At 44.0% G+C, this 25,030-nt stretch overlaps 1 protein-coding gene across 8 annotated transcripts in view; it reads left to right on the top strand.

Annotated features, from left to right (window-relative positions):
• Dpf3 (double PHD fingers 3) overlaps positions 1 to 25,030 on the top strand; it is a 252,482-nt gene that overhangs the window by 27,677 nt on the left and 199,775 nt on the right. For 5 of the 8 annotated variants that reach the window (XR_784515.2, XR_784513.2, XR_784514.2 and 2 more), the window contains exon 1: positions 14,105 to 14,163. The exons of 2 other annotated variants lie outside the window; for them this stretch is intronic. Coding sequence is in view for 3 of the 6 variants with exons in the window: in XM_010645411.2 (XP_010643713.1) it covers positions 14,114 to 14,163 (50 nt within the window). In the remaining 3 variants the exon portion in view is untranslated. Of the gene's footprint in view, positions 1 to 14,104; positions 14,164 to 16,954; positions 17,059 to 25,030 lie in introns of those variants that run through there. One more of the 8 variants, XM_010645413.3, reaches the window with a different exon arrangement.

Here is a 25,030-nt window from a genome sequence, read left to right as displayed (position 1 = left end):
GTGGAGCAGGGAACGGGAGGTGTAGGAAATGCCTGTCTGGATACAACAATGGAGTCCTAGTAAGGCCTGAGATAGCCTTTGGACCTAATAGAGGGGGAGCTGGACCTGGGGTCTGGGTCTTCCCTTGTGTGAGCTCTGTCATCCATGCATATCACAGAAGAACTGGGCAGATTTTTCTTTAGTGTTTTGCAACATGAAGCCACAGGAGGTAGAACTCCTAGGAGAAGCTGGTCTGGTCCCCAGTGGTTGAAGAACCTGTATTTGGCTATGTAGGCCTCTACCTCCTCTTCTTGGAGAGACCCTGGTATAGCCTGGAGGTGCTCGGGGTCTGGTGAGAAGAGAATCCACTTACACGATGAGAACCTGGTGGAGGCAAGATGGCCACATGCTCAACCTCTTTTAGTTCTACCTGCCCTCCAAGTCTGGAAACTCCAAGGCAGCGTAGGACAGTGATGGTTCGCTGAATGCCATGGAATTTCAGGGAAGGAAGTGCAAAATCAGTTTCCATGGCTGACTGCATAGAGGATCCCAGGCTCATGGGGCAGAAGCTGAGGAGTCAATGAGATAGAGCCTTCCTTCTGAAGAGGGCACCAGACTCTCTGCACAGCACAGTCAGGAACTATTTAGCACCTCCTCTGGTGGGAGGCTCTGAGCTTTACACAAATGCTAAACAGTAGAGGGTACAGTTTCTATTCTCCAGAAACTTTCTGTGTGGTTGAGGGACCAGGCATATGTCAAAAACTAATTTAAATTGAGACTTTATGATGTAAGTTGACTTTTAAGATAGCTGTATCAGTATACAGCAGCCCTTCTTTTGGGGTGTGTGTGTGTGTGTGTGTGTGTGTGTGTGTGTGTGTGTCTACTGGGATTAAATCTAGGGATTTATGCATACATGTGCGTGTGCACACGCACATGTATGCATAAATCCCTAGATTTAATCCCAGTAGACACACACACACACACCCGAAAAGAAGGGCTGCTGTATACGTATACAGCAGCCCTTCTTTTCGGGTGTGTGTGTGTGTGTGTGTGTGTGTGTGTGTGTGTGTGTCTACTGGGATTAAATCTAGGGATTTATGCACTAAGCACAAACTCCATCCTGGAACACTACCCCAAATCCTACCACATCCTTCTACAATAATAACCACCCCTGTTCCAGCTACTGTCACTTGAACACCTGTACTTCACACAGCAGCTGTGTCCAGGGTGCTACATACTACACACCTTATCTCATGTAATAATACTAGAGGTTCTAGGAAGCAGGAAGTATTAACTTTTTTATAGATAAGAAAACTTCACCTCTCTCCACCTGGGAATTGAACCCAGGGCTTCAGAGGCACTACACAAGTGTTCTACCGCTTACCTACATCTCAGCTCTTTGAGTCAGGGTCTTGCTAAGTTGACAAGGCCTGTCTCGAACTTGCAATCCTTGCCTCAGCCTCTTGAACAGCTGGTATTAGAGGCGTGTACCACCATGCCAGGCTAAAAGTATTTCCATAGATGAAGAAACTTCAAGTTTACACAGTTTCCTTGGGACCTCACTGCTGGCAGAGGTGGGGCTGAGGCATGAACATGTGTCTACCCATCCAAATGAGCTTGGTTCCAAAAGGAAGAGTGAACACACAAGCCAGCCTGGGGGAGTGGGAGAGGAGGCTGGTAATAAAGGGTGTGTTCAGAAGTACCTGTGGGGAAAGTTTGGTGAGGACCCTGTAGGTGCTGGAGAGCTGTTTAAGGTAGAGCAAGATGTATGTGTGTGTGGGGGGGTAGTGATGACTGATTTGCAGGGTGACTCGAGTGGGTAGGCAGTAGCTGAAATATAGGCTGAAGGGACTAGGGTCTGCCAGAAGGAGCGGAGGAAGGACTGTGCCTGGTCAAACCAAGTAATGAAAACTCGCACAGCCCATCACACTTAATTAAAATCAAATAAACACTCCGACAAGCCTGTCTCATACCAAGTAGGAATAGAAATTTCAGATCAGTAGTAGGGCATTAGTGCTGGTTTCATTCTAGCTTCAGGGACATAAAGCTTCATCAATATATAATATTTGTAAAATATGCAATATGCATATGCTGTGCACTGATCAAGTCCCTAAGACATTTATGGTTTCCAGGATCAGTGTGGTGCCCCATCATGATCCGTCCCCCTTGCCATTTCTTCCCTGTGGCAGATATCCCAATGTTTCCTGTTTACCCGAGAACACTTTTCCTCTCCTCTTGCTCAGCAGATGATTCTATCCCAGACTTGCTCAACAAAATCGAAGCCCTGAAGCAGGAACTTCCTTACCATCTTTGTCCTCTGCCTCAATGTAGGAAAGCCCACCTCTTTGGAAGGGCCTTCCTGGTCTACCATGTCTAGTGTTGTAAACACTATCACGCACCTATCATCCCATTTTATTTTCTTCACAGTTACACACTATTAGAAAATATTTGCAAATGTTCGCTACCTGTCTTTTATCTGCTGCTCTTTTTGGAATTTAGTTTCAGGAGAGCACAGGCCTGGCCTGTCTTGGGCACTGCAGCTTTCCTGGTCCTTTGCACATAGCAAAAAGCCTACCATCTTGTGAGGACTTAATAAAATATATGAGTGGGTAAATTCCCCTGTCTTCAGCCAGTGCCTGTGATTTAACCTTCCTCTCTCTTCCTGTCTATCCTATTGCCTGGGTTTCTCCTCTCAAAATTGTATCCTAAGATCTTCTTATTCTCCTGTCATGTAAACAAAAATCTTAGGGTCATCTTTGGCTCTTCTCTCCCCTCATCCCCACTTCTACATAGTCCTGAGTTGTATTGACTTAACTCTGGCTGTGTCTCTGGACTCTGTCCCCGACTCTATTCACCTCTCATTAAGGTCACAGTCTGGTTCATGGGGACACTGGCGGGAACTTCTTGTTGGAGTTCTAAGTTTGCAGTGTCTCATATCAAGCCGAGCTTTGCACAATTCAGTTTATACCTTCAGTGCCTCCTACTATCATGGACTCTATCTGTCCAACCGGTTATCCATCCATCTATCCATCCACCCATCCATCCGGTATTTACTGAGTGCCAACCTTGTGCAGTCCTCTGTGAGGTGTTGAGGTTTAAGAATCTAAAGTACAATCTTTGCTCTCATACCAATTTTTAATATTGTAGGAGGGGACAGAAATAAACAACACAAATCACTCAAGAATTATAGGTACCATTGATTTATTCACCCATCAATTATTTATTGAGATCCCACTGTGTGCCAAGCACTGTAGGTGCTAGGGATACAGCAGTCAATAAAACAAAGTCCCTGCCATGGAATTCACATTTTAGTGGGGGAGAGGAACAATGGCCTAAGGCATAGTACAAATGCTATGGAGGAAAATAAAGCCGGGGAAGGGGCAATTGTGTGCGGCTTCATCCCTTTGTAGAGGGTGCTCAGTGATGCTTTCCTGAGAAGTGATGATTGAGCAGAGCCATACAGGTGGGTGGGAGTGGCGTTTGCAGATCTCTGAGAGAGAAGCATTCTCAGCACATGGAGCAATCAAAGCCTTGTGCCACAGCCCTGGGCTGGAAGGGCACTCTGGGGAGAGTGTGCAGAGGTGTGAAAACATGCAGGAGAGAGAGAGGGTTCAGTTCTACCAAGGGATACCAGGAGGTTGGTCTCAGGATAGATGCCAGATTCCCTAGTCTGACATTATAATACAGCTTCCTACACCCTCCCACCTCTCCCTGGATTCTGAGCTTGAGTCAAGCCTGACCATGGCCTTTCCATTGCCAGGCCTTAGCTTTTGCCATACTTCTCCTAATGCTCATGCATCTACCTGATGAACTCTTCTGGTTTTGACTCCTGAACCTTCACCAGGAACAACCAGTTGCCTGCTCTGTTGGTCTCAGAGCGCCTAGTTCATGTTCTGAAAGCACTGAGCCTGGTGACCTTAGGTGAGCAGTGCCTGTGTGGGTCACTTCCAGCTGCGGGAGCTCCTTGAGGGGAGGGACTGGGTGCAGAGCGGCCTGAACAAGGCAGACGAGCTGGTGGACTGCTGAGATGATGAGGACTGTGGTGCAGCAGGTGTGTGTGGGCTGATCAGCACCCATGTGGAAATGTCCAGTGGGCAGCTATGTTGTTGGGCCTGTCCTTGCTCCGTCTTGGGCCAGGGAGATTAGAGCACTGTTCAGTGGGTTTCACTGGGACCTGGATGCAAACTGGTTGCTATAGAAGTATAAAGAACCAACTCTATAATGTGCCATTGAGCTTTAAGTAAAAACAATTTCTTAAAGTGTATTAGAAATCAATTTAGGAAATCTTTACTAGTACCAACTATAGGCCAGCCAACCTTGTACCAACTACATGGTAGTGTTTTGCTAGTTGCTGAAGATCTGTTACAACAATGAAAATGAAATGGTTTGTTTTCTTGGAGCTTATGGTCTATGGGCAAAGCACATGTTTTCATGAGAACAGTTGTAGGTCTGCTGCTAATACACAACAGATCCTATATTTTAATGAGTGCAGTAAAATTTTTATTCATGTCATTCTATTTACATTACTGGGATAAAGTAAGAAACTTTGAAAATATTATGATTAAGCATTCACATTGAGGTGACTGGTTGTGTTATCAAGATTGTATGAGATTTTCCTGGTAGGGAAATTGCTAATTTTCTTAATTCATCCTCCAAAGTTGGTGGGAAATATGTGCTCAACATGTTGAGAGAGGAAATGTATGATTTAAGGAGAGTTGGGGGTTTGAATTAGTGCTAAGTACAGTAATGTGACAACTACTAATTCTGGGGAGTACATGTTATCCAGGGGAGGAGACGTAATCACAGAATACTACATATCTTAGCTCTGAAAAGGGTTTATATAATCATAGTCCCATAAATAGTAATTACTGAGAAAGTAAACATATTATATCTATTTAAAAGAAGGGGGGGAGGGGAGATAGATAAATAGATGAATGATACATTGCAGATATGCAAATAGAAAATAGAGGAATGGAAAGAAAGGAAGTGAAGACGTGAGGTAAAGACAGGTAAAGGAGAAAGCACAGGATAGGGAAGAGTCAACCCACCATTCCCTGGTGGAAAGATGGTAAAGTAAAAAACTGAAAAGTCATAATGCTAAGTGAAATAAATCAGGTCTAGAAAGTTAAATATTGCATGGTTTCTCTAATATGAGAAAATCGAAATATAAGTAATTTAGAGAACAAAATAAAAGAGGTGGCAGGCAAGAGGAAAATTGATTTGGTAGAGTTGGGAAGGAGGGAGAGAGTAGGGTGGGAAGGGAAACGGGGAGTAAAAATGATCAGGGTACAATATGTGCATGTTCCAATTCCCCAAGATGAATGTAATTATTCGGTACCACCAACATATACAAATAGAAAATTAAAAAGAAAAGAAAGAAACCCTGAAAAGTCAAGATAATAGTTATTTAGAGATGTACATAACAAAACCATTAAAAGAATTAAACTGCAACAGACCAGTAGCTTTATAACACTAAATGTAAAATTTTAGTAAAAATATATTTAAATCTTGGATTGGTCAGGCCTGGATGTCCTTTCTTCTACTGCCTTTGCATTGATGTTAGGTTTCCATTGTTTTGCTCTTTGTGTCCCATGACAGGGGGAACTGGACTAGGATGGGTAGGGTGATATTCTAGCTCATGACATCATTTTGTATCTTTTGGGTTGGAATTTCTTAGTTTGGACAAGGTCCCAGGTGATTCAGGGATGTGTTGGAGAGTATCCCTGGAGTTGAATCTTGGAGGGCTGGGGAGATGACATTCATAGCATTTCCTTCTCCTTTGTAATTCCCAAGGTGGCAATTTTGTCTTGTTCATCACTGGCCCCTGGCTCCATGCCTGCCAAAGAAGGGGTAACTGGCAAGTTTTGCAGTGACAATGAAAGAACTGTCCCCCCATTCTGCCCCCAACCCAGTAGTCAAACAATTGTGTCTTCAGAGCCCAGCCTGGTGATGGCAGCTGATGTTTATAGACAGGTGTGGGAGCCTCTATCATGCCCTCTGTCCCCTGGCCAGGGTGAGGTAGGTTGAATAGGGATGGCCTGGCCACCAAAATGTACCTCCAGATATGATGTGCAGTTCTGGAAAATTTAGGGTGATGGTGTGAGTGTTGGTGGAAGCTGCAGAGAGCAAATGGATAAACAGCCCTAGTCAAAGGGAAGAGGAAGTGAGGGACCATGAAAAGCCCAGGTGCAAAGACTGCCAGTTGGGTTCTTAGCTCAGCTTTGGGGAAATAGTGCTTCCCCCTTGGCCTTGAAAGGGATTCCTTTTTAAAACTGGACAGTATGGAAAAATTCAAACATATCATATAAGGGACTCTCATTTACCCATCATCCAGCTTCAAAAATTAGCAACTCGTAGCTCATCTAGTCTCACCTATAGCCCACCCCTACCTTCCTACACTGGGCATTATTTTGAAATAAATCTCACATATTATTTTGCCTGTAAATATTTTATTATGTAGCTATAAAAATAAAGATTTAAAAAATATATTCACAATCTCATCTGAGTTAACAATAATTCCTTACTATTATCAAGTATGCAGTTAATATTAAAATATATATAGAGAGATTCATAGTATTGTTTAGCTGCCTTAAATATGCCTGTATTTTATAGACACGATGTGTATTTGTTTCTAAAAATTTAAGCAACATAAACAGTAAAAGGATGAGAGTAGAAATATCACCCCAAATCTATCAGATCATCATTTCAGCTACCTCCCAATGCACAGGTCCACATAGAATAAATAGAGGGTGAATGTAAATGCTGTCAGAAATACTTTTATGTTCAAAAATATTTCAGAGCTGAAAGGACACCTCAGGCACTTTAGCTTTTTAGCTTTTGCATAAGGCAGGTGGATGGTCAACTCCTGGAGGGAAGGACCATGCCTTAGTTATATTTGTTTATCTTTCTCTTTCCCCTGCCTCAGTGGCTGGCACCCAGACTCTTTTCTGTGTGACTTTTCTTCCCGTACAGTTTACCTACCACAAAGGCTATTGTGAGGAGCAAATAACATCAGCATACAAAACTCACTGCATAGTCCCTAGCATTTAACAGGTGCCAAAGAAATGTTCACTGTGGTTGCTATGATTATGTTGTAACAGGGGCAAGGGTGGTAACAGCATCATTATTTCCTTATTTTGCAGGGTTGGTTAACTGGAACTCAGAGATCGTTCAGTGCCCCTTATGGCACCACACTCAGATTCCTAGTTGCACATAGGCTCAAGTTTACAACTTTGACTCTTGCTTCCTTTTTGCCATTGGGAAGACAGAATTATTTTAGGTGAGAATTCTTTTCCTGTATTGAGTCAGTTTCTAGTTGGCCATTTATATGAGGCGGTCAAGGTTCACAGTGTCTTCTCTCTATATGTGGTGCAGAGGTGCTGCTTAACAAGAGTTTAGCAAATAGTTGTTCTAAGCTCTTCAAATAGAAACTTTGGGCAAAGGGCGGGGTGCAAGACTTCTGGCCTTCCCTGGTGCCCCTTCTGTCTGCTGATTCAGCAGCTCTTCTCAGGCCCTCCTCCAGGCCTTGGGTCTGTCAGGTCACTAATGGAATCTGCTGGAAGCAAATTAACTCATGAAAAAAGGGCTAACAAATCATTCTAGCTGTAGGGATCTGCTCCTCGATGGCTGACACATCCCCATTCACTCATGAGTCTTCTCCCCACATTTCAGACCTTTCTCGGGGTGCTCCACTTTATTTTGCATGGTTACTGAGGAGCGCAGAGGCTGTGCTGGAATCTCAGCCCCTCCACAGCAAAGCTGTGTCCTGTGTGGTGAAACAGCCATCTGTGCAGCCTGCAGGGTCCCCTTGCAGGGAGGCCCAGAGCTAGCCTCATGCATTATTCACACTGCTGGCTTTGGGTTGGCTTAGCCACTTGTTCCAAGCCAGGGCTGGGAAAGGGGGCAGAAGGAGGAGGAAGAAGCTCTTTTCTGAAGCTGGGCCTGGACTCGGCTTCCCTGGTTGATTGTGCTCTTTCCAAAATACAGTCTCTTGCAGGGTGGACTTTAAACTCCTGCACATGTGTTCATCCCTGTTGCATTCCTGGCAGACAGGTTCCCCCTCAGATTTGTGCAGGGGTTGGAGGCTCTTTCCAAAGCATGATGGGAAATGGGCAGAAGTGCCAGGTTCCTCCTCAGCTTTCCTTTCCCTTTCTTCCTTTCCTCATGCTTCCCCCCAAAGATACCTCATGGATCCCCAAATAGAAGAGTGTTCTGCCCTGGGAGTGCTGTAGCCTACAACAGGAATGAACAGAGAGGAGGGAAAGATGTTCTCCTGCTTCACTGGAAAAGGTCCAAGGGGAAGGCTTTTGTGGGGTTGGAGAACCATAGTAGCATTCTGTGGCTCCCTGGTAGGATGAGAACTTGTGTAGTGGAAGAGGGGAGAAGTAGTGGTTGTCACTGTCTAGGGTGGGAGAAACCACAGACAAAGTCCTCATTCGGTCCACGGAGAGAGCCCAAGAAGTTGTGCCTTGCTCGAAGCCATCACCTGGGATGAGCTCTGAGAAGGCCCAATGCCTAGGCTGAGCACAGAAATCTTTAAGCCTCGTTAAGGCCACCCTCATGAAGCACTTGTTTCTTTTCTTACAATTCGTGCACCTCTTTGGGAGCAGAGGTTTCTCTAGATGCTAGGATCTTAAGTTTCCTGACATTCCCTGCCCAAGAAAAGAAAAGAAACTTGAGAACGGGGGTCATAATTTGGGGCTCTTGCTGCTCATTCATACCTCAAGCATTAAAAACCCATGAGGTATGAATCCTAGGTAGCAGCTCCTGATGCTATTCTTTCTTCTGTCCTGGTGACCCAAGGTTATACCTACTGCTTTGGATCAAATTTACATATGAATTATATAATGGCTCAGTAGAGTCCTTTGGCCACTGGGTTTCTGAGATTGGCTTTGGCTCTCTATAAGACTAAGTTGTGTAGGGCTGGGGATTTATCTCAGTGGTGCTGCGCCTGCCTGGCAAGTGCAAGGTCCTGAGTTCAATTCCCAGTACAAACAAACACACAAACAAAAAACAAGGAATTAAGTTGTGTAGAAGTAGATTGAGCCCATGGGGGAAGCTCCAGGCTGGTATGTGGAGGCCTGAGTTCTGTGTCTCTTGCCATGTGCCCAAATCTTCTAGATACAACCCAGGGAGGCCTTCACAGACCAACATCCCTGGAATATGCTGTAATGTTCTACACTTGATCTTAGCCAAAAGGCCAAGAAGTGATGCTGCTATAATGTTCTAAACATATCAGTATTGTTTCTATACACCCTGCTGCCTGGTAAAGTCACCACTCTATGCCTCAGCTACCTTTTCTGTAAAATGGGGCTAATAATAATGATCTGATGTCTTACCAGGGATAAGGATGAGATGGTACACGTGAGAGCTCTTTGAAAAGAAGGTAAAAGGTTGGCTCAATTCCTACTCTCCCATTCTTATTGATTTTTTAAAATTGGCATGGCAAATAAACCATTTGGGATTTTATCTCACAGAGAAAGATAGAGTAGTAAATGTAGATCATCCTAGCTTAATAAATAGGAGTGACCATCACCATGTCAGACAGTGAAGGAGCTGGCAGATGCTGGCCTCCTAGTTCGGTCTCTCCAGCCCTCCTGCTTGTTACCTTTTCATATTCCATATCAAAGTCCTGATCGTTCTTTCAAGTCTTATGTAGTCTGGACTCTGATCATCCGGGGACTGTACAATTCTTATTAATACTAAAGGTGAGGGTTTTCTCAGCTTACTTCCCTTCATTTCTAAATTATTCTTGGAAAGAAGAGGGCAAAAGTAGAATCAGAAGGGCATCAATGCCCCAAAAGAAATGCATTCTGGTTTGTTGCAAATTTGGGCTCTCTCTGGTGACTCTCAGGTTTGTGATGACAAGCGTGAACTGTAACTGATTAGCTGCAGAACTCCTGTGACTATCAGAGGGTTTTGACTTCAGGGTCAGGCTAAAATTGACAGTTTGATCCTACTGCCTAGCTCTACCAGATACCAGGAGTCCAAGAGGCCCACATTTACCTTCATTTCAGATTCCAGATCACTGATTTACTCATAAGTTCTTTGTGAACAAATTTGATTTGCTCATGGGCCTTAACACTTCAACCTTGCTTTTTTATTCCATTTCTAATTGTCTGGCCCCTCCCTGGTAAGGGTACCTGGTTAGGTCTCCATTTTTCAAGCTTCCAACTGAAATGTTTTCTAAAGAAATGCTTCAAATAATCACAGAGGTTGGTGTCACTTGAAAAATCCATTTTTTAAGAGAAGATATCTCAGTAATTGGAAGGATTAGTTTATTGGCTGTTTTCATGTCCTTTGGTGATTTGTAGGGTTCAAAGACTGAGTAGGAGCCTTGTCCAACTTATGATTGGCAAGAATTAAAAGAGTGATGAGGGCCAGAGATTTAGCTCAGAGGTTCTGGCACCTGCCTTGCAAGTGCAAGGTCCTGAGTTCGATCCCCAGTACCAAAAAAAAAAAAAAGAGAGTGATGGCTTTCCAGCTAACTTTCTTAGGGTATCCTTAAGTCAGGTCAAGAAGCCTGAGCTGTTTCACAGGTGTTGGAGGCATGCATCTGACTTAGTGTCCTGACCAATGCTGCATCAACCTCCTCCTCTGTTCAGGGTGATTGAAGATGCTGTCCATAGTGTGGTACATTCCAGGTGACACCCCCTGAGAGTTGAGAGTATTGTGAATTGGCACTCTGTGTGTGTGTAAACGATAGCAAGATGTTTCTAAAATCTACTGATTTATTTTGTATAGGATATGGACAAACACCACACCAGGAAAAATAAATGATCATAGAATATTATTTTCATTTTGTGATTTTCAACAGTTTAAAAGCAATGTACTGATTTTTAAAAAGAAAAATAAAGTACAGGTACAAAAATTAGGGGAAAAGAAAAAAAAAAAGAGAAGAGACATTTTCCCTTCTGGCCCCCACAGCTGAGGACAATTTTTTGTATTTTTCCAGACATTTCCATGCCTCTGCAAGTCTATGTTAGAATAGCTGTTGGGCATTGAATTTAAAAAGAATCAGTTGCAAGTCAACTTTCCTTATTTCCTTGACTATTGGCAAATTGAAAGCAATCCCACCAGATCCTTCAGGAAATCCTTCCTATAAACACATCAGTATCTCCACTAACCCTGTAAAGTTGCACACGGTGTGGGCTCTGTTTAGTGATGTGAACAGTACATGATGTGTGGCAAAAAACAAATTATCCTGTGTTAAACAAAATGCAGGCCAAAAGTATTCATTGCAGAAATCAGTGTGTAAGCTAGTAACGCTGCCTGTGTAAGTGGAGAAGAGACTGTGGGCTGTTTTTATAATATTTGACTAGCGGCACACCACTTTTCCAGGAATCCCAGAGCAAAATATTAAAGGTCAAATAAATGTGTAACGTGAGAATGTGTGACGTTTAGGGCCAAACACTATGACAGGTCGCAATCCTTAGGAGCCTGAGTTCTAGGAAGCTCTGGATCATTCTCTCAAGATGGGAAGATCAGCCAGGCAGGGCACTGAATGTTTACATACACAAATCCTGTCTCTCCCTGTTCTAGTAGAGGGGTGAAAGGTATCGTAACAGACTGAGTGTGGAAAATGGGGTCCAGATTTCAGTTTTCCCTTTTCCCACAAACTGGGTGGTCACTATGCTAAAGAAAACTTTTTTTGTTTTGTTTTTCTTTCTTGGTACTGGGGATCGAACTCAGGCCCTTAGCACTTAAGAGGCAGGCGGCAGAACCACTGAGCCAAACCCCCAGCCTACTAAAGAAAGGTTTTGAATGCAAATTCAGTTACCCAAAGTTTCTCTCAGTCCCAGCTCAGTGCACACAGAGCTGCTCAGGCTCCTGACCTTGTTTTGCTTTATGACTTCCTTGGGGACAGAGCACAAGAAGGCCTCAAGGGACACCCTCTGAAGCAGCGGATCCTCGGCCTCCTCCTTTGCGTGGCTTCTGTAGGTTTATTCTTCTCCTGCGAGTTGACTCTCTCTGGAGAGAGAGATCTGGGGCCCGAGTAGGAGCTCTTTTATCCTTGCCTCTGTCCTCCCTTCAACTACCTGCCATACCTCTTAGCGTCTTCCTCTCCGAAAGGGATAATGTTCTCCTTGAAAGAATCTTTTGAGGATTAATCGATGTCTGCTCTATGCTTTGAAAAGAGAGAGAATCCTCTCAATTCTCTCTGCTGTCCTCAAAGCTGGCCCTGGTTCCAGCTGGTGCCAGGCCTGGCCAACTGGGACACAGGGTGAGCTGTCCTCCCGTGGACTCCTTTCTGGGTATATCATTTGCCAACTGCCCAAATACAGAGGGACACATCCTCAGGTGAACATTTTGTACATTGTATATTTTTTTAAACTGGGAGAAGAAATATTTGCATCAAAATGATTATCGTCCTGGGAAGTTAGTGAACATCTGTGACATTTTTTTCATTTCTCTCTCTCTCTTAAAAAAACTTTGTAGTGTAGGGGCAAGAGTAGTTATAGTCTGCCACCTCTCAAGGAATTCTCTTGCCGGGCCATTTATATGTTAATTTTGTGAGGTTTGGGGAGGAAAAGGATGCTACTTGCTTGAGATAAGCACTTTCACCTCAATGAATTCTTTGTTAGAGTTGTTTAACCACAGAAATGGAACTGGCAACTATTTATTGGAAAAATCTAGATAATGCAGTGTGAATTAAGAACTGGAGGGTTCTAAGGAAAAGATGGACAAGAGAAAGAAAAAAATAGATCTGTTTTGAGGATAAACTGAACAGAATTAAGAAGTAAAAAAAAAATTAATTTGACTAGGGATATAGCTCAGTGGTAGAGCACGTACCTAGCATGCATGAAGTACTGGGTTTGATCCATACCACAACAAAATAAAAACAAAAACAACAACAAAAAAACCCACAAAAAAAATCAACAAAACTGAACCAAGTCAAAGACATTCTTAGTTGTCCTGTTTTCTTGGGGGACAAGTTGGGAGGGTGAGCTAGCTGAGTGTGCTGGGTTTTCTTCCAGTGCGTTGGCTAGGCCTGGGGATGTGAGAAGGGACAGAGACCCCGAGGCTGACAGTCCCAATGGGACATTCAAAGGGAGCCTTCTTTTCCTGACATTCGCATTTGCTCTCTGGTCCTTGGTTCTCTTAAAGTCTTTCCAGAATTTAGGGGATTGTTTCTCAGCACAGGCCCTATCAACAGGGACCCATTGTTACTCTCTTCTAAATTATATTCCTGGATTCTTGAAAAACAAGATTTGGCAACTCTGAATCTTCATTCCACCAAGGTGGCCAGCAGCTGCTGCCCTTTAGATAGGGCAGTGGGATTGCTACTTTCTGGGTCGCCAACTTTGGGAAGTATTGACTTCCCAACTGTCTGGAAAGTTAGTGAGAGGCAAGAGTGTTAATGCAAAAGTACCAGCAAGCAGGCATGGGTGAGCAGGTGGAAGCCCAGGGATTCAGGCCCTGAGGGGATTAACCTTATGGAAAGGTCACAACTCTGCTTGAGGTTGAGGGTGTATAAACTGAACAACAGACTGGAGAAGAGTTAATCTTGGGGTGAGGCGAGGAGAATCAGATTAGCATGGCACACAATTAAAGATGTTTGTGGCCTGTGTGTTTGAAAATGAAATGCTTCTTTCTGGCATGCTTATGGCTTTGGAGAAGTGCTGTGGATGAGCACTTAGACTAGAGAGAGGCTGGAGTAAGGGATACTATCCCAGCCTTTGTGATGCCTGGTGCATCCAGGTACTTGATAAACATTATCTAACAGTAGCCAGGATGGACTTGCTGATGCACTCAACTTTGAGATCTGGCGGACTAACTTCTCTCTCTTAATATGCTCGTCAGCTGAGTAATTAGGAGACACTAAGCAGTCATTGCAGACAGATCCAGAGGGCCAGGCAGACCACACACACAGGTGAGGGGACATCTGGGTGGGAGAAGTAGAATAGGGAATGGAGGGCATTGTTGTAAGCTGGAAAATTACTGCTGGCAATTGAAAATTGTATATGAACTCTGAAAACTTTAAGGGCAACAAATTAACTTTTCATGAAGAAGAATTGCCTGGACCAAAGAAAAACCCTCAAGGGCATATTTGGTTTGTAACTTTTGGTATAAGTTTCCTTCCTTACTTGGCCACTGACTACTTTTCTGAGTCCAGGGGATGGTGAGGAAAGAGATGTTGTGGATGAAGGATGTCTGCGAAGATGCAGTTGAGGAAGGTGGAATGTGAGTCTTGGGTCATACCATTATCATGTTGGGTGGGGAGGTCTGGACCTTGAATGCTTCACTGGGGACAGCTTCGAGGCCTGGGAGGGGTTTTTTTTTTTTTTTTTTTTTTTTTTGTGTGTGTGTGTGGTACTGGGGATTGAACTCAGGTCCTTGTTCTTGTGAGGCAGGGGGCGGCACCACTGAGCTAAATCCTTGGTCCAAGGCCTACGAGGAATTGTGCACAGAGGTAGGGAGGCCAATGCAGGAAAAGTAGCTGAGGGGGAAGTGTGCAGGCTGTGAGTGGCAGTGTGTGGGCAGGTAGGGTGCAGAGGTCAGCGAGGTAGCAAGGACAGCCCTGGGAGCAGGAGTGGGCAGGAGCGAGCTGGCATAGACTCCAAGGCTGAGGCTGTTTGCCTTCTGTCTTCATGTGGCCTTGTGGGTTTGCATAACCTCTTGTCAACCATGCGCAGGGGAAAAGTGTCTCAGCCATAATTAGAAGCTCCGTGCGTTGGGCATCAAAACTTGGCCCAGTCCTCCAAACTTGTGATCGTCATCAGGAGTATAAGCCTGTCCTACAGGGAGAGAAGCAGAATGGCATAGTGGTTAAGGAGAGGATACATTTGTGCTCAGACAACTTGGGTTTGAATCTTAACTTTGTCACTAGCCATGAAGCTGGGCCAACTTACTTTGGTGGGGCGGGGGTTGGATGGCTCATTTGGGCATAATAATAATTCCTACCTTATAGGATTATGGTGGGGAGTATATGAGAATGAATATTACAATGTAGGAGAAGTGCTTAATTCAGGCCTGGTACCACTGTACTAAGTGCTCACATTGAGCTCATTATTAGGACACAAGCAGTAACCTCAGCTAACTTGTGGTTAAGCACAAAATCCACTGTCTCAGCAGAGAGCTGACAACAGACGCAGGGAGAGTTCATCCCCTCCCCCACTGCAAACACTTTCCTAAACATAGACCCTCAGGCCTGAGCTCCTGTTTTCTAGGAGAGAAGGAAACATTATCCTCACTTGAATAAGGGTCCTCTACAAACCTTGGATAAGTCAGTTTGTTTGGCTCTGATTCTACCCTTGTTATGTAATGGTGTTTTACATTCAATTAACAAATATTTGCTGAGCGACTACTCTATTCCAAGTGCTATGGAAAGGTTTGGGAATGTTGAGCAGAATAAGACAAGGTGAGAACCTTTAGGTGCTGAATCTGGTGTATAGGCTAAGCTGCTATAACAAAAAGATCCCTAAATAGAATGGTTAAATAGGAAAGGGATTTATTTACTTCTTCATTGAGTCCAAGGGCAAGCATATCACACTGGTAGGTTGGTTTTTTTCTGTTTTGCTTCTCTCAGTTTGTGTTTCAAGATGAAGGATGTGGGAGGTAAGGAAGTCCAGGACAAGCAGCTTCATTAAGCAGCTTCCACTCATAGTCTATTGGCTGGACTTAAGTCATGTGGCTTCATCTAGCTACCGGGATGCTGGGGAATGTAGTTTGGAGCAGATGGACAAGAGCTTGGGTAAAACTGAGGGTAGGGATTTCATAAAAAGGAAGCAAAGCAAATGAGTATTAGGATGCATTTAGCAGATTATCCTCCAGGGATGTAGAGAAACAAACTGATACTCATAATAGCTAGGTAGAGGGTCCTCTCAAGACCAGCAGCTGAATTCTTTAGAGAAATATGTTCTGGACTTCATGAAGGTTTGAATTTTGAAATCAAACTTCTCATTTCAAATCCCAGCTCTGTCACCTACCCTGTGGTGTTAGTGTGAGGATGAAATGAGTTAAGCCATGTGAAACTTTTAGGACATGGGCTGGCCCAGAGTAAATGGCGCAGAAGCGTAGGCTATTACTGTTGGAGTGAGGAGATGTGTTCAAGAAAGTCAGCTGACCCAGGGAGATCTGGGGACTCTAACATATTTACCGCCTTCCTGAGTTTTATAGCTTCGTTTCCATGGATGCAACAGTGGGGTGCTGAACCCTTGGCCCCTCTTATCACTGGGAAATGTTAGTGGAGATAAACCAGGCATCCGAAGGGGCTGGCATTCTGAAGAAAAAAAATCTGTTTGTGTTTGCTTCAATTGGAACTAGGGGAGGAATTTAGAGGGTGTTTCCAGGACTGGCTCAGCTTTGCATAGCTCGAGTCAGAGCAAATGAATGTAGTTGGTGGTCTACAGGTCTCTGAGGGAAGAGGAAGAGTTCCTCTTCTTGGGCTGTCTCTGTGTAAAGAGTTCTAGAAATGATTTAAAAACTGCCACGTAGCTAAATAAAAGGGATGGTGGGTAGTAAGGCCTCAGGAGGCTAGGAGGATGTTACTCTTGGGGAAATCCTGGTGGCTTATCTGAGGCCTTTTCAGCAAGAAGAAAAACACAGAAAAGCTGCCCCTTCAGAGTGCTGCACTGGTAGGAGTTGAAGTGTCCTCTTCTGGAGAGAGCTGGGTGTCCTCTAATGTGTAATAAGTATCACATTTTCCATCTGCAGGTGTCATGTGGACAGAGAACTTTCCTTGCTTTAGAACAAGAGCTTTAACTTCTCTTGGAAGCTCTCACAGGGGATAGATTTTAGTAGAAAAAGAAATAGATATTGGGAATGTTTTCTCACCAGCATTTTGCCCATCTCATTTTCAGAGTCCGAGGAGTTTTAATACCTTTTCTTCCTAGGTTTTGGAATTGGACCTCACACTACTTTGGAAAGTAGCATTGGATATCATGTTGCCACAGGCACCACTTCAGACTCTTTGTGAGCATGTAGTAGACTTCCAGGAAGTGGGATGGCAGGAGAGGAGGGAGCACATGGTGGAAGATTTGTATGTGTTGAAGTCTCCCACTTACTTCCCCATGACTGTGGGGATTCCAGCAGAGATGCGTCAGGCATGCACATGGCCTGGATGGGTCTGGCTCACGGGTAAATAGACATCTGATTGTGTCCCTGCTTGTCTCTCAACCATGAGGTCTGCGGCTGTTGGTAGCCATGGTCGGTCTACAGTTTTCACCCACATCTTTTCCAGCTCACCCTCCTTTCTTCTCTGACATGTTTCCCATCTGAGCCTTCAGTGTTCCTTCCTTACCCCGGGGCTTACTTCCCAAAATAAAGGGGGCTGTGGGAACTGATTAAGCCTGGGTTTCCCACCCAAGGAGGCCTCACATGAGATTTTGACATTATCTTTATACCAAATTTTATGAGTAATTACCAACTTCTTCACCATAAAGTGTCAAATGCATAGTCAGTGACTGTTCTATCCTACCCAGGAATTCTAGCATCCTGAATTAATACTTTAAAATAAATATAGATTCTATAAGTCTCTTGTGATCATAGTTATTTTATGCTGTGTTTGAGTTTGTGTGAAGTATGAATTAAGTGTTAAGCATGAGCATCTGTAATGTAATTGAGATGCTATGATCATATTGCTTCGTTTTTAATAACCTGGGTACTTGGTCTTTTCTTGCCCCTTGAGAAACCTGTCTTTTCTATGTAAGAGGGTAATCCAAAGAAGAGCAGTAAATACACTGACAGGGCATTATTTACCTGTCCAACCACAGTGAAGGGAGCTTTCCTGAGTATCATAACCCAGAAGTGAAAAGCTGTTAAGGATGTTTAGTCTGTTGAATAGAAAGGCATCAGTAAGGAATGACATTGCTTTAGTCATTGAAACTTAATATCCAGGCAGTTAGAGACCGTTTTCTAACTTTTAATTCTGAAATTCTACCCCTGGATACCTGTATGGTCCCTGTCACTGCCTCGACTATAATCCTGAAATCCACAGACCAGTCCCTTCTGTCCAATATGGGGCCCAAAACATAATGGGACATAATAAACAAGTGGTATAATGCTTAACAGTACAGACTGTGGAGCCAGACTGCTCAGCTCTGTTACTTGTTATCTGTGTGACTTCGAGCAAGTTACGTACCTTCTCTGGGGCTCAGTCCCAGACTACATAGTGGGTATTATATCAATCCCTACCTTATAGATGGGGATTGACTTAGTTAATGTATGTGAGCTCTTAGAGAAATGCTTAGCGTATGTAAGCCCTGCATGAGCACTAACTGTTTTTATATTATTAATGAACTGAATGGCAGCCCAAGTTTGCCCAAGGTGCTGGAGCCTTTAAAGGATCTTTCCCATCTTTGGCTCCTGTTTTGTTACCATTGATTTCTTCTCCAATACCTCTTTGTGAAAGTAGACTTGATTTCCACATAAAATGATTATGCCTTTTTCACTCGTTGCCAACAATTTTTTATTTTTCAAAAATTTTTAATTTTTTTAGTTTTTTGAGACAGGGTCTCACTCACTACGTAGTTGAGACTGACCTAGAACTCACTGTGTAGCCCAGGCTGGTCTCGAACTCACAGCTATCCTCCTGCCTCAGCCTCCTGAGTGCTGGGATTACAGGCATGCACCACCACACCTGGCTCCCAACAATTTTTTAAATAGGGAAACAAAAGAGGAAGGAAACAATAAGTCCAGATGTTTTGGAAGTAAACCCAAGCCCAGCTACAGTGGATAGTGCAAGGGATTTATTACCTGGATAGAGGCTGCACATCTAGATTTCGGAAACTGCTCTTTTGCAAACAAAGTGCCAGTTTCTCTGCTGCCTTTCATTTCTTCTCACAGAGTATTCTTCCCCAATAATTAGTCTTTGTGCTGTCAGGGGGACACTTCCCAAGGTGATACACACCAGACAAAATCTGGCTCGAAGGGCCTTGTCCACCTTATCAGGCTTGTTTTCATTCACAGGCTTCTTGTCTTTTAAATTTTAAAAGTTGGAAGTATAACGTGCACACAGAAAAGTGCACATACATTTGGCCAATAAATCTGCACAAGTTCTTCATTTCTGTGTCACCAACACCGGTTTAAACAACATTTCAGACCCTACGGAAGCCCAACTGTGCCCCTTACAGTAACTCCGACAGCCTCAATCCTGGCCCACCATGGGTGAGCTCCTGCTTCTGACCCCATCCAAGTGTCTGGATTCCCTGTTCAACAATGAATCTGTGAAATTCACCCACAGTGTTGGCTGCAGTTGTAGCTTGCTGCATAGTAGCCTATTAATGGAGATAAGCCACGATCTCTTTGCCCATTTTTGTTTTGATGGGCATATGGTAGTTTCTGATTTGGGGTTGCTGTGATGTGCTGGTGTGTATCTTTTGGGAACTTTCAGCATGTACACTTCACAGTGGGATTGCTGGATCTTGGTGTAGGTATATGTTTGGTAAATGTTACAAAATGCTTTTCCATAATAGGGGTGCCAGTTATCAGCTTGATTTTAATGAAACTTAGTTTATATCCAGATTTAAGTAGGGTTTTAAAGAAGAATGCTATCACAAGGATTCTGTTGAATTTTCCATTCCCCATACTCTTCTCTCATGCTTATCACTAAATGGTAATCAGGTAAATTTACTCAGATAGTTGCAACTGCCTCTTTTCAAGGAGGAGCTTGACTTTTAGATCTATGCTTGAAATGAGAGTTTTAAGATTTTCCCTCTAAATTTCTCCCTTTTTTCAGGAAGAGGAAAAACAACTGCTATACTTCCCACAAAAGAAGTCCCCCCCTTTATAAATAAAATTTACATCTTAGGGAACTTTTGAATGAAAATCAAATGCCAGTAGAATTTCCTAAGATTTAATGACTGGATTCTGCTCAGAACTTCAGTTGCAGTTTTCCTTCTTTGGAATTGGACTAGTTGGGCAGGTAGAGACGAAAGTGTTTGTCTGTCCAGCTGCTCACTTTCCCTTGTAAATAACCACAATGCAAGGCATTTCAGAAATGCAGAGATAAAGGGCCTTTCTGTCCAGCTTTTAGATACTTGTAAATAGGGAGCCCTGAGTCTCTGAGGAGATGTATCTGAGAGTTTGGGCTTGTCCTCTCTTCTCTGATCCCCAAACAACAAGCTTGAAACAACATCTCCTGGAATAATGGCACAAATATTATTTTACACCCTGTTCCCTCGTAAAAACCTTCTAACCCAAAGCACTCTGAATTCCGGCAGCGTGCAGCAGTTATCATTTTATTTTACGGGTGGGAAAATGGGGATCTGCAGAGTTGACTTGCCTGGGAAGACTGAAAGAAGTGGAGTTTGGAAGTCAGATCCATGCCTGAGGGTTTGTATCTCTAGGAGTGGAGGGTCCCTTTTCTAAGGAGAATTTTAAAGATGATGTACTGTATCAGCTCGTTTATGATGGGTGACATTCACATCCTTGCACTGGCATTTTGTCTGGATAGAAAATGCTCTTTGGTAAGGACATGTTGTCAAAGAGTCTATTGCTTTTTTGTTTGTAGTGGCTAAGAATTGAAACTGAGTGAATATCCATCAGTAGGGGAATGGCCTAATAGCTCTGACTTATAAGAGAACCATTAAAATGATTTGGCAAAGTAAGGTAGAATAAAAAAGGAGAAAACTATGTATAATATACAATTCCCCTTTTATTACCAACAACCAACCCCTGTAAGACTGTACTATTCATGTGTGTTTATGTGTAAAATTACATGAATATGGAGAAAAATGAGGAAGGACATGAAGTAAGGTGTTAATGTGAGTGTGTTAATCAGGTTTCTGTTACCATAACAAATACTTCAGATAAATAAACTCATAACATAGAGAGTCTTATTTTGGTTCATAGTTTTAGAGGTTTTTGCCTGTGACTGGCTGGCCCTGTTGCTCTGGTCTGGTGTGGCACAGTTTATCATGGCAGGAGCACTTGGTGGAGGAGACCCATTCACTTTGTGGTGGTCAGGTGTAAAGGGGAGAGGCTGCAGCTCCATTATCACCTTCCAGGGATTGTCCCTAGTGACCTACTGTCTTAGTTGCTTTTCTCTTGTTGCTAGGTCCAAATACCAACACTGAAAGTTAAAAGGGAAAAGATTTATTTAACTCACAGTTTGTAGAAGTTTCAGTCCGTAATCAGTTGGCTATAAGGCAGGATGTCATGGAAGAGGGGCATCACAGAGGAAAAGCAATTCATGGTGGGCAGAAGGTAGCAAAACAAGTAAGCAAGGGACAAGACAAGCCTCTTTCTGTCCCTTATATTGTATTCAGGCTACTGGGATTAGAGTGGTGCCAAACCAATCAGTAGACTGATAATAATCACCCACCCTTAATCTTAGCATCCTTAATCCTAGTATTGCACCATTAATCAGTTACACACCTAGATTCACACTCTGAAAAAGCTCCACCTATGACTGCATTAGGTTTTGGGGAGTCATCTAGACACAAGCCATAACACCTACCTTCCTCCAATGAGGCCCCACCTCTTAAACATTCCACCACTTTCCAGTAGCACCATAGCCATTAACCTTGAGCACCCAGCCATTAACTCATAGGCCTTTGGGAGACATTAAAGATTCAAACTATAGCAGTGGACTACCTCGAAACGTAGGGACAGGGGTGCTTATGTGGGAGGGTGGAGATCAGGAAAGCAGCATATGTAATGTAATGCCATTGGAATAAATTATATATGCACATATATGTATATGTATGTATATGCTTGAAAGAATGCATCAAATGTGTAAAAATAAAAAAATCAAAGAAATAAGTGCAGTTTGAATAAGAACAAGACTCTGAGCCCTACATGGGTCAGATAGCTCTGCAAGGATAAGAGCTAAGTTCTCCAGGTGAAGGCTTTACCTTCCAGGTGAGCCGTGTTGTAGGTAGAGGACATTGGTCAGAAGTGGATGGCTGAGCACAGACATACTGCTGTGCTCTGCAAACCAGTAATTGTAGCTGCCATCTGTGAAGTGAGTACTGTGAGCTGGCATTCTCACACTTTCCCAGAGCTGGATACTTTTATCCCATTTTATGCATGATGATAAACCAGTGCAAGTAACTCAAGGTCACATAGCCAGTGAGCAGTGCTGAGATTGAAGCCTGGGTCTGATTGTGGTATGCCTGGGTTTTGGATCTCATGTCACTACCTGGTCACAGCTCAGAGCTGGCCTCCAAGGGTGAGCAGTGCTTTCAGCTGGAGTCCGAGCTGAGAGGTCTCCAGGGCCTCTCTGACAGGTCTGGGTTTTGTTATGAGACTCATCAAGCCACCACCCATAGAATGTTTAAACCTGTGTGTACATGCTGGCTTTGTGGCTGGTTTTATGGCAAAGCTTCTAACCATGTGAAGGGAGAATGGCCTGTTTGGGCCTCTGTGCCCAAGGGACCGGAGTTGTTCAGCAAAGTAGGGCATCTTTTTGTCTCAGGACAGGTGACAGGCAAATGACTTGTTAAAAAGGAGGATAATTTTACCAAGTTTGACATTGCCTCCTGAATTATCTTAGCAGCTCAGGGGTAAGTGCCTGGGCTTTCATGGGATGCACTGTCCCACCTCTCTTTGCTATGCCCCAGCCCCACTAACCACAGAACTAACAGTAGTGGCTCACTTAGTATTCTGGCAATGTGACTTTCCACACAGATCACTGAGTGCCTTTGCTGTTGCTGAAAGTGCCCCAAAGTGAATAGGAAAGAGAAAAATCCTAGTTCTGAGAATCAGTGTCATTTGGGATGACCCTTTCTATTTTGTATACCTTGTTTTCCTCATTCACAAAACAAGAATCTGATTTTTAAAAGAATGTACATGAGGCATACTTTTCTTTTAATATAGCCTTGTTATATACTAGAAAACAAGGCCAGTTCTGTGTTAGGTTTTGGCTGAAAACATACAGGGCTGCTGATTCCAACAGTAACTGCCATTTTTTATTTGTTAAGTCCAGACATTTCCAGTGGGACCAGCCACACTTTTCTAGAGGGGGCTGTGTTTTAACAGTGGCATTGATGACTTCCAGGCTCAGGCCTATGTCGTAAAGGTTAACTGTACTGCAGAGGTCAGCTGGCTGTGAGAACGTCCTTCCCTGGGCTCTCCTGTCTTCTCTGTGGCAGATGGCTGCCATGCCATGCAATGGTGGGATTGCAGCAGCTGGCACCCGAGCCATCGCCTGCTGCCTTCCTTCTCTGTCTGCAGAAGCCACTACCGATCCCAGAATGAGAATGTGTGCAGCAGGCTGTGGGTCTCACTTGAGACTATGGGCAAGGCCTGCCCGCCCACTTCTGCTGTCACCCTCCACCCACAGACTGTAGACTGAGCATCCCATCCATAGACAAACTGCCCAATCTTTCAGAGCCTCAGTTTCTCTTCCTGAAGGGCTGAAGTTCTTTTTAATGAGCTAGATGTTGTGATTGTGAACAGTGGTCTTGTTAATAATTCCTTAAGGTGACTAGGTCTTCAGTACCTGGTACAGTACCTGGTGCATAGTAGGAGCCCAAAGAGATGTTTTCATTAGCATGAAGCACCCTGGAGCTCTATGGGTGGACAGAATGAAAAGTGTTCATTAAGAAGTTATTTTTGGGCTGGTGATTTGGCTCAGTGGTTCCTCCACCTGCCTTGCAAGTGCAAGGACTGGAGTTTGATCCCTGGAACCAAAAACAAAACCAAACCCAAAAAACAAAAAAGTTATTTTTTTTTCTTCCTTTGCATCCTTCTGTGCATGATCAAGTGTGGAATTTTGACACCCCTCTCCTATCTTTCTTCCTCTTTGCCTTTATTTTTCTTAAAAAGCAATTTCCTTCTGGCCACTTATATGAAGGTGGCAGGCCCTTTATCACCTGTTCTTCTTCTGTTTGCTGCTATCTGAGAGGGTGTGGTGGAAGGGTTTTATTTGGTTCTGCTTCATTCTAGTGGACTGGCCAGTTTGGGAGGAGAGCTTCTCTGTCCTGGGAGCTGCTCCCATAAGGACTGTAGAGTCTTCTGAGGTCCCAGACAGTGGTAGTTGACCAGGTCCAGGGAAGATAAGGTCTGGAACTCCCAGTGAACTGGGAGGGTGTCCTTTAGAGAACAGGAAAGAAAACCCACCCAGATGGAAAGATGAAAGGAGTGATGTCACAGTAGGCATGGCAACTGCACAGTAATCATAGTCTTCCTGAGAGGTGGTCAGAGACCCAAGGGAGGGCTGAGTTTCACTGGCTCCTTTTCCCTTGGGGGCAGGAGAGAGCTGGAAGCATAGGGGAGGCCTTACTCACCCAACAGCCAGAGCAGACCAGGGCCCCGGGCATTCACCCCAGGTCTGCCTCCATGCTCTGATAATCTCTGCAAGGTGGTAAAGTGCCACCTGAAAGCATTTGCGTTCTGTCACCTTGGTATCCAGGGTTGCCCTGGGAGTGTGTAGGGAGAATGAGGGAGCATAGCACTGGAGAGTAAAGGAGGGAGAGATGATCATCAGGAAGTTCTGCAGGGTTTCTGAGCTTTGTCCTCAGGTGCTTCTCCCTGGGGGTTCCAACCCCCTTTGACAAATATCTGCTGGCCTACTGTCCCTTACTTGGCTTCTCTGGACTTGAAGTTCTGCACAGATGGTAGCCTGGGTATAAAACATCTAAACTGTTAATTTCAAAGTCTTTTGTGTTCTAGGTATAAATAAAGAAGCTATAGAATGAACGAAGGCACTTGGGGACAGTTGGGAATGTTGTATCTTGAACACAGTACAAAGGCTTTAGGTTTGAAGAGTTGAATAAAGGGCTTGAACAGTGAAGTTGGTGTTCTTGGGCCTCTGGGTGCATCAGGCTCAGAAATCATTTCTCTTTCCTGTCCATGTAGGTGGCTTTGCCTGGGTCAGGCTATTTCTGTACAGCTGTTTCTCTGTAGGTCAAAAAATAGTTGCTCGTCTGCCTTCCTGCCAGCCTTGCATTTTTGGGTTTTAGAAGTGGGTGAGACTGTTTGATCAAGGAGTGAGAGGCTGTCATGGGGTGGGATGATCCAGCTTCTACTGTCCGGCAGGGTCCTCCATCCTGACCGTGGGCACATGGAGATGTTTCGGGGTCTACTGAGAAGCATCCCCTTTGGCTTCTATAGTCACAGTGTTCTTGGAGTTCCTGTTGGGAGCTGGAAAAACTGTTCACTGGGT

Source organism: Fukomys damarensis, unplaced genomic scaffold (assembly GCF_012274545.1).
Source record: "Fukomys damarensis isolate Sample0158 unplaced genomic scaffold, DMR_v1.0_HiC HiC_scaffold_21, whole genome shotgun sequence".
NCBI classification, from domain to species: Eukaryota; Metazoa; Chordata; class Mammalia; order Rodentia; family Bathyergidae; genus Fukomys; species Fukomys damarensis.
This window is presented reverse-complemented; position numbering and strand designations above follow the sequence as displayed.